Here is a 10179-nt window from a genome sequence, read left to right as displayed (position 1 = left end):
CACATAAAAAACACTCTTGATACGTACAATTGCTAACCTTTGCATGATTGTTGATAGTGATTGAACAATAGAGGTGTGCATAGTTGAGAAGAGACTGAGGCCCAGCTGCACCAGATGCAGCAGCAGTGTGTTACGAGCCTTATGAGCTGAAGCTTTGTCTGCAGAGGCTGACCTGGCTGCTATCATCACACCAATATAAGACGAAATGATTGCCACAGTAGCAGATACAAACAGACAGTAAGTGTAGGCTTTGTCATAATGATCAGTTATTGGATCAAGCAACATTTGTATATCAGAGCAAACATCCTTTATCTGCAGGCTCTCCAGGTCTTCAAATGGAAAATTTAAGAGTAAAAGAATTCGAGTGAAGACATTTAGTAAACTAATGGCCCAAACCACAATGATAGCCACTGCTGTGTTTCTGATGGTGATGATGGTAGCATGCCTCAGTGGGAAGCACACAGCTACATATCTCTCCAGAGACATCACCACCAGTGTGAGAGGAGAGATGTCATTTGTGAGCTTGGTGAGCATAACAAGAACACCACACACTGGATATGTCAGCCTTATTCTACCAGCAGCAAATATATATAGTAACTGGCCGAAGGCTAGCTGAGCAGTGTCTGCAAAAAGGAGGTTATACAGAAGAATGTAACGTGAGGTCTCCCGAAACACCAGTTTACTCCTCAGGGTAAAAAGCATGGTGCCATTGATGAAGAGGAACACACAGCATGGCATTCCAATCAGAGTGGAAAACAAGACTCTTTCCAGCAATCCCTGATACTGTTGACCAGTGATGTTGAGATTGATGATATTGAGAGTCTGAGATTGGTTTGCATATGACATTTTAGAGAAGCATTTAAGATAAAAATTAAATATGAATTTGTTGATGTAATTTAAACACAAGAGCACAACACTTTTTTTGCAGTTTGCATTCCAAAAACAGTGAAGACATGTCATCTTTAGAGTACAGATACCTGTTACCTTCACAATCAAAGAAGAAAATTATCCACATGCATTTTCCTTTGCCGACAGTTAGCAGGTTAGAAGCTGTGGTTTATTCCATGTGAGCAGAGCTGGTCTGCAGGGCATGTCTATCTTCACATACTATATCTTAGCTCAGTTTACCCACCCACTTCATGACACTACATGGACACCCAATAGTCTGTTTCATGTATATTAGTTTCTCTTCTGGCTAGAGTGCACTTAAAGCTGGAAATAAATTTATGCTTTTTCTGAAATGCTATTGAACTCTGAGTAAATGTCTTTATACACATTTTCACGTATCTTTTCGTTTCTTTAGCGGCTTCCCGATAAGTCTGATAAAGTTGATCAGATTTATTTATATCATTTTATCAGAGCCAGTACAAATTGGAATAATTCTGTTTGGTTACAAAGACCAATTTTTGTGATTCTCACGCTAAAGGTATCATGTTGGCAGGCACATTGCACCTGTGGTTGACATGGTTGTTGTGACACCTGCACCTTTACTGCGTTAGTTATTGATGAAGTGAAACTGAGTTCCTCATTCATGAAAATGTATTGTTAAAGTTAGATTGATTGAACGGCCATCCAACCAATCACAGCCTCATACAAATCCATTGGCAACTGACCATATGTCATAATCAGACTGTCAGTGAGAAGCACCGGGAGATATACCGCCACATTGGTGGGCCAGTGGGCCGTCAAAAAATCCCTTTAAGGTTTTACCTTGGCTTTCTGTCCCTTAACAGGCTGTCTCTTAATGTTTTTCATTTGGGGTGTGCAGAACTGCTTCATGTTTGTATCAGGAATGGGCTCACAGGCCAATCGCTATATGTAATCAACAAGATGTCGGAAATTAACCCTCACCATTGCTTGAGGATTTGTTTGACAAAACATGAAGTAATGAAATTGTCTAATCTGTTGTTTAGTTATTCATCTGTGATGAAATATATCAATTGAAATATTTTCAGTGGGGCACCTTCTATACAGTATTATTTAATTATTAATTTAAGAATGAATGAAGGATGTAATATGGAAGGAAAACAAAGCTAGTTTGGAATCTATGATTGCGATCATTCACTTTTATATTAGTACATTCATTTTGTTCTTGCATTAATGCTATGAGGGTGTAAATTTATAGAAACTTGAAGCTGTATGTTTGAGCTTTTTTTTTACATCATCTGTTACTGCTGCGCTCTGCTTGTTTAGGATATGAAAACAATGGTGAATATAATATCCTTGCGTGAAGTGTGTGGTTCTTGTTCTACTGTACATTTTGAACTCAATATTATTTGCATATGGTGGTCATGAAAATGTAGAAATGCATGACATTCATTTTAATTTGGCATGTTGTAGAGACTGGAATAGGGGCCAAAGGTGGTGTTCATGTCCCACCGTTAGAACCCCGGCTCTTGTCCTGCAGCTTGGTGCCTTGTTTAACTGTGTGTTTACACAACATGTTAACAACTTTTACACAATAACAAGTAGTTGATGACAAGGAAAGGATCAGTAACTTACACCAAATTTGTAATTGTCAAAAAGTATAGTCTGCAGGCTGTTAATAATAGCTAACAGCACCAGGTTAACTGGAGTATCAACACTGATCACTTGCAAACCTCTGACTATCTGCCATGCTGAACCTGATCCAGCTAACACCCTCCCCAGACACGATCCTGTTTCAGTTGAACTGGCACTGGAATCTGGTCTTCTGACACCCATTAAGGATACTGCTTATTGGAACAACAAAGGAGTGCAGGCCGAAGCCTCCACTCCCAGAGTAAAATGGTAAGATGTCATTAGACACCTGAGTAGAAAGTATCTGAAAAACTGTTGTCACTAGCTTATGTATTCTGTTTATTTTTGATATTATAGATTTTTGTATTGATAAATCAACATTATTACACAGGAAAAAAATTCAGAAAGGAAAAAAGAGATTTTGCATATTGGTAAATAAATTCTGAAATTTCTAAAAACAAATTCTAAATTGGTAAATAAATTCTAAAATTTGTTTCTACAAATTTGTTTCTTGTGTCAAGCTTTCAATTTGTGCCCTGTTACAGTCAGGACCTTCTCTTTGCTCTGTTTTCAGATTTAAAAAAAATCTAGACTGTGACAGGTGACTATGTCCAATAACAGGTCTCTCTTGATTTTTGAAATACTATTTGTGATACGATGCCTTTTTAATTATACACTTAGTTATCTGCCTTGTCTTCTTGCTGAAAAGATGTTATGCAACACAGCTGTTGACGTTATTGTATTTGGGTTATTATGTATGCATATGAATGTTATATTCCTCCTTATTGCAATTGCAAACAATAAAAAAAACGTATGTAATGTAGTATGTGATGACCATAAAGCATTCAGCGAAAAATATAGCACTATTACAATACTAAACCAATGTGTTTTTTATTGCTAATATATTGATATGGAACATATACTCAAGAGTAGATCATAAATGCCATCATTAAATGCAGGAAATCCACCTTTGATTGTTATCAATTTTTTTTCTACCAGTCTACCTCATTTCTAAATTAACACAGAGATTTGTTCCAAGTCAATATATTCTTTGAAAATAATGCTTGAATCATTAAATTGTAATCTGAGGTGAGACTTCAGTCTTTACTAAGATGACTGAGTGTCAGTCGACAGCATAGATGGTACAAGAGGATGGGCCTGATGGTCTGATCTCTGAGCCCATAGATGAGAGAACTCAGACACCTAGGGAGGATATAGATAAACACATAGAAAACACTGTTGATACGTACAAGTATTAACCTTTGCATGGTTGTTGAGAGGGATTGAACAATAGAGGTGTGCATATTTGAAAAGAGACTGAGGCCCAGCTGCACCAGATGCAGCAGCAGTGTGTTACGAGCCTTATGAGCTGAAGCTTTGTCTGCAGAGGCTGACCTGGCTGCTATCATCACACCAATATAGGAGGAAATGATCGGCACAGTAGCAAATACAAACAGACAGTAAGTGTAGGCTTTGTCATAATGATCAGTTATTGGATCAAGCAACAGTTGTATATCAGAGCAAACATCTGTCATCTGCAGGCTCTCCAAGTCTTTGAATGGAAAATTTAAGAGTAAAAGAATTCGAGTGAAGACATTTAGTAAGCTAATAGCCCAAACCACAATGATAGCCACTGCTGTGTTTCTGATGGTGATGATGGTAGCGTGCCTCAGTGGGAAGCACACAGCTACATATCTCTCCAGAGACATCACCACCAGTGTGAGAGGAGAGATTTCATTTGTGAGCTTGGTGAGCATAACAAGAACACCACACACTGGATATGTTAGCATTATTCTACAAGCAGCAATTATGTAAAGTAACTGGCTAAATGCCAACTGAGCAGTGTCTGCAAAAAGGAGGTTATACAAAAGAATGTAACGGGAGGTCTCCCGAAACACCAGTTTGCTCCTCAGGGTAAAAAGCATGGTGCCATTGATGAAGAGGAACACACAGCATGGCATTCCAATCAGAGTGGAAAACAAGACTCTTTCCAGTAATCCCTGATACTGTTGACCAGTGATGTTGAGATTGATGATATTGAGAGTCTGAGATTGGTTTGCATATGACATTTTAGAGAAGCATTTAAGACAAAAAATAAATATGAACTTGTTGATGTAAGCTAAGCACAAAAGCACAACAATTTTGGTGCAGTTTGCATTCCTAAAACAGTGAAGACATGTCATCTTTAGAGTACAGATACCTCTTATGTTCATATGCAAAACTTATCATATATAACAAAATTATCCACATGCATTTTCCTGTGCCGACAGTTAGCAGTTTAGAGGCCAGGGTTTATTCCATGTGAGCAGAGCTGGTCTGCAGGGCTTGTCTGTCCTCACATGCTATATCTTAGCTCAGTTTACCCACCCACTTCATGACACCATGTGGACACCCAATAGAATGGTCCATGTTCTATTCTCAGAATTGTGAATGAGAACAGAATCTGTCTAGCTTGTATGTGGTGTTATTTTACAAAATGTGGTCCTGAAAGCATTAAGAAAAAATACCATCTGTAATAATATGGACATCCTGTCTGCCCAGGTCTGCTGTTTGTTAAAACTAGTCCTCTATTCTGTTCATATCACTTTCTATTCTCACTGCAGTGCACTTAAGGCTGGCAGGATGAGTTAAGTAAACTTAGGCTTTTTCTTAAATTCTGTTGATTTATGAGGACAGGACTATGAGTAGTTGTTATGAAACATATTGCACTTAAATGCAACCATGTGCAGGGGCCATTTGTTTCAGTTATATTAATTCACAGCTTTGTGTCGCTGGCAGTTCATGGAAACATGGAAAGACATGGAAATCTCACTTTCTACAATATGGGATTTTTAATATGTGCATGGTACATTTCAATATGTGCATACACAATACATAAACAAGACATATAGCAGAAAATGCAATGCAATTCAAAGCTTTCAGTTATTAACTTTACATGGGAGGAGTTATGGGCCTTTGTCCTTTGACAGTAGTTAGATGCTAATGCTAATGTTGACTGCTTGTTTGAGTAACTTTACCATGAGCACCTATGTATTCTTGATCAATGAGCAGAGGTCCTTGTGGTGTGTTAAGAGTGGTCAAATGATGTTCATTATAATAATGATAACAATATTATTGTTTTTTGCAATCAATATTGTAATGTGATTTCAACTTGGAATGCTGGTTACTCAAGCTGTTCATTTGCATTGTGTGATACATAGATAAAGACAGTTAGCCTTCTTGTATTTTCCCAATTGTACTGTATTTGTGTATTTTATATTTTGAATTTGTAAATGCAGAAATACAGTACATGCAGACAGAGTCACTGTACATGATCAAAAAATTTAACTGATATTAAATGATATATTGATAAAATGAGTCAAAATCTGTGAATCTTGAAATAACAAGAGGCACAATGAATTTCACATTGTGATGAAGATTTCTTCATTCACCACTGACTTACAGCATTTCTTTTCTTCAGCTCCTCACTCTAATTTTCTTGTGTAAAACATAGTAAATGTGCAATGGTAATCCACATTATTTTACTTAACAGAAATATATATAATGTTACAAGTCCCACTTGAACCTTTTTGAAGTTAAATTCCTCTTAATCTATTGCATATTTAAATGGGAAGATTAGCAAGCTATCTCTTCATGGTCATGGCCACTATGGACAGGAGGACAGGTTTTTGGTCACAATTGTAGTGACCAAAAACTGTTTCAGTGTACATATGGGCATGTATTGTTTTAAGACAGGCTTAAAAAATGCAAAGGTATCTTTAAGATGCATTCCATGTATCCTAAGATGAGACCTCAGACTTGGATTGGATAACTGATAGTTTTAGGCGACAGCATAGATGGTATATGAGAATGGGTCTGATGGTTTGGTCTCTGATGCCATAGATGAGAGTGCTGAGACATCTTGGAAAGATGACAATACACACATAACCAACAATCTGAATACGCACCAAAACTATCTTGTTTACAACCTTTGAGATAGCTATGAGCAATGGGTTGTATATAGTTGAGAACAGACTGAGGCCCAGCTGCACCGAATATAGCAACAGTGTGTTACGAGCCTTACGTGCTGAAGCTTTGTCTGTAGAGGCTGACCTGGCTGCTACCATCACACCAATATAGGAGCAAGTAATTGCCATACCCGCTGATATAAACAGAAAACAAGTATGGGCTTTATCATAATCATCAGACAATGAGCCAAGCATCATTTTTTCTCTGGAACAAAATTCTGTCATCTGCAGGCCCTCATGCTCTTCAAATGGAAAATCTAACAATAAAAGAACTCGTATGAGGACATTAAGAGAGCCAAAGGCCCAAACCACAATGATGGCCACCCCTGTGTTTCTGATGGTGATGATGGTAGCCTGCCTTAGTGGGTAGCACACGGCTACATATTTCTCCAGAGACATCATCATCAGTGTCAGCGGAGAAATCACAGATGTGAGATTCGTGAGCATCGTGAGAACACCACACACAGGATACATTAGCCTAATTCTACAAGCAGCAAATATGTACAATAACTGAGTGTGTGCTAACAATACAGTGTCTGCAAAAAGCAGGTTATACAGAAGAATGTACCGAGAGGTTTCACGAAACACTGGTTTACTCCTCAAGGTGAATAACATGGCCCCATTAATGAAGAGGAACACAAAACATGGTACTGTAGTGACAGTGGAAAAAAAAACCCTTTCCGGTATCCCTCGTCCAGTAAAGGTGGTCTCAGACTGAGTTGCATTTGTCATCTTTGAAAAGAATGTAAGAGACATAAAAAATATTAACCACTTGATGTAATTGGACAGTAAAAACAAAAGGAATCTTGTTCTGTTCGTCTTCCTAGAACAGTAGATATATGCCATCTTTAGAGCAGAGAATGTCAGAGTTCACATGCATAACCGAAAATCATCTACATACTTTTTTAGTAGGGTAGAGGCTGTTCTTGTTTCCATGTGAGCAGAGCTGGTCTGCGGGGTTTGCCTGCCCCCATGTAATGTTTATGAACTCTGTCCTCACATCCACTTTACATAACACAATCACACGCAAGCATTTTTAATTATTAATGGGTGATGTAATCTTCCTATCACCACCTCTTCAATACCCACATCCACTTCATCATATTATCCATAAAGCAGGAGTAATTATTATGAATGTACTTAATACATTCCGTTTCATTTGGTTATCTATTGTGTTGTTTGTCTACTCTAAACAAAGTGGACCACTATCATCATCATGATGGTTAGTGTGAATGTAATGGATGAGTGACACAAACATACTGTTTTATTTGCTTATTCCTATGAATGTTTCATTTCACATATGCTATCATATACTATGCAGATATTGACGAGGCCTAACTCAAGGACAATTTTTGCATTTTTTATTTCCATTTCTTATTTTTGTAGTTTTACTCATCATTCCTACTGTCACAGCAAAGACAGTAATTTCCTCTGCGACAGTCATGGACGGAAATTATGTTTGTGCGATGTCTGTCCCACTCTTGTTAATGTGAAAGTTCACTTGTAATCAAGGATGAACTGATTAGATTTTAGAGGTTGAAGGTTGCCACAAAGCCTCTTGAATGTGATATCTCAAGACTGGCTTGAGGAAATTTCTTCAAATTTTGCACAAACGTTTACTTTGACTAGAGATGAACTGGTTGAATATTGGTGATCAAAAGTCAAGGTCATGGTGACCATATTTTTCTCAAAGTGATCAGCAATGCCCATAGGGAATTTTGTTATATCTGGCACAAATATTAACCTATACTCATGGATGAACTGATTAGAATTCAGCGGTTAAAGGTCAAAGTCACTGTGACCTCACAAATCGCATTTGTGTTCTTATGAACGTGATATCTCACAAACACTAGCAGTGAATTTCTTCAAGTGTGGCACAAACTTTGACCCTGAGATGGGCTCAAAGGTCACTGTGACTACACAAACAGATTTTTGGCCATAACTCAAGAGTTTACTTGTAATTAAACCCAGTACTGTTTGGCTAGCATGCAATTGTGAGGCAGTTATTTGGTTACCTTGGCACTAACAAAAACATCTATAGTGAAAAGGAAAAAAAGTTTTATCCGTGGGACAGATGAAAATTTCAGAGCCCTGCTAAAGAGGGTCGCCTGGCAACAAAATGCCTCCCCTCTCTTCTCCCTCAACTGAATCCACCAGCTGTATCAAGCTCAGCCTGAAAATCACATTGCTTGAAAAAAGAATCCCTCAGCTGGCCCAGAACTGGCTGATGATTAGATCCAGGGACATTTCAAGCCCCAGTTGATGAATACGGGGAGACTATTCCCTGGCCTGGACTAAACCAACACCACAACAGATGGATATGTACTATTGGCTAAACCAGGGAGCAAGGCCAATGACCTTTTTCTGCCCACCCAGTGTCAAACACTGAGCTCTGGACAGACATTGTCCAGGGTAAAAGAAAAAACAGAAACAAAAAATACAGAATGGGAGATTCACTGGTTTACACCTCAAGGTGAATAACATGGTCCCATTAATGAAGAGAGACAAACAGGATGGCACTGCAGTCACAATGGAAAACAACACCATTACCAATAACCCTGATACTGAAGCCCAATAGTGACATTGGTCTGAGACTGATTTGCATAGATTGTAGAGAAGCATTTACTAAATTAAAAATATAACCAAGAATGCTGTACAAAAGCAAAATTAATCTTCAGTTTCTGTTCCTATAACACTGAAAATCTATCCTTCCACTCATCCATGAGAAGAATAGAGAGGCCTGCTGCAAACTGTTTCTGTTTTCTGATATGTAATTAAAAAGAGCTTTATTGGGAATTTGGCTGTATTAAGATACTATAAAGAGAGTAGGAGAGAAGCAAACAATTAAAGGGCTGAAACTGGCCGACACTAGACTCAATGCAAATATGAAGCGATGATGTGAGTTGTTTACACCAGCTCCATAACGGCATCCTGAACTTCACACATTGACCATATGTGGTCCAGCCATATACTAGGTTTTGACCTAATCTTGTTAATCCTTAACTATTTATTTTCTTGTTATTGCTTATGTTTTTATTTTTCCAAAATGTAATTTTGAATGTTTTCTTGTTGTTTTACCTGAAATGTTTTCAATTATTTTATGCATCCGTAAAGAACTTTTAATTGCCTTGTGTCTGAACCCCTAAAATAATAGATAAGACCCACACTCTTAAGATTTGGCAACCAAACAAAATGACAGGTGACGGCAGTTAGATGATCAAACCCACAGATTAGATCAGTGTACACTGTTGCCTATAAAGTTGGAATAATTTTGTTTTCAGTTTAATTGTGGTTTCATTGTGGTTTCATTTTCATTGTGATATGTTTGGAAGAGATTGACTACTAAAGTTTATAGAAGATATACACTTTATCTGTCAGAAATTAATCACATTGTCACAATCATTTCATGGAAAGAGGTAAAACATATTTTATTCCAACTTTATGAGCAACAGTGTATTTGAAAAGAAACAATGGTGAATGTTTGAATTTTAACCAAACGGTCTGTTGTAAACATTGTGTTCACACTGATTTTGCTTACAGTGAGGGATTATTACCGAGATTTCAGATGCACTCACTTTCAGTTTGCCCTAAATTAAAGTCATTTAGATCATTTGGATAAACTGTTGGCTTAATTACAATCTATCTGATATTCTGATTCCTTCTTTTTCTTGTT

General features: G+C 37.6%; 2 protein-coding genes and 1 pseudogene across 2 annotated transcripts; all 3 read right to left on the bottom strand.

Moving 5' to 3' along the window:
- Positions 1-6: 6 nt before the first annotated feature.
- On the bottom strand, positions 7-960 carry LOC111649214 (odorant receptor 131-2-like; the record flags this gene model as incomplete). The annotated part of the gene is made up of 1 exon (XM_023398967.2): positions 7-960. A coding segment is annotated over exon 1 (954 nt), but the record flags the coding sequence as incomplete, so codon positions are not given.
- A 2611-nt stretch (positions 961-3571) lies between these two features.
- LOC111649216 (odorant receptor 131-2-like) lies at positions 3572-4682 on the bottom strand (annotated as a pseudogene).
- A 1596-nt stretch (positions 4683-6278) lies between these two features.
- LOC111649215 (odorant receptor 131-2-like) lies at positions 6279-9131 on the bottom strand (the record flags this gene model as incomplete). The annotated part of the gene is made up of 2 exons (XM_023398968.1): positions 6279-7195; positions 9064-9131. Coding segments are annotated over 2 exons (985 nt in total), but the record flags the coding sequence as incomplete, so codon positions are not given.
- Positions 9132-10179: the final 1048 nt, after the last annotated feature.

Source organism: Seriola lalandi, unplaced genomic scaffold, assembly GCF_002814215.2.
Source record: "Seriola lalandi dorsalis isolate HSWRI2012SDOR001 ecotype SW California unplaced genomic scaffold, Sedor1 jcf7180002050174, whole genome shotgun sequence".
Lineage (NCBI taxonomy): Eukaryota > Metazoa > Chordata > Actinopteri > Carangiformes > Carangidae > Seriola > Seriola lalandi.
Note: the sequence above shows the minus strand (reverse complement) of the source record. Positions and strands in the feature narration are given on the sequence as shown.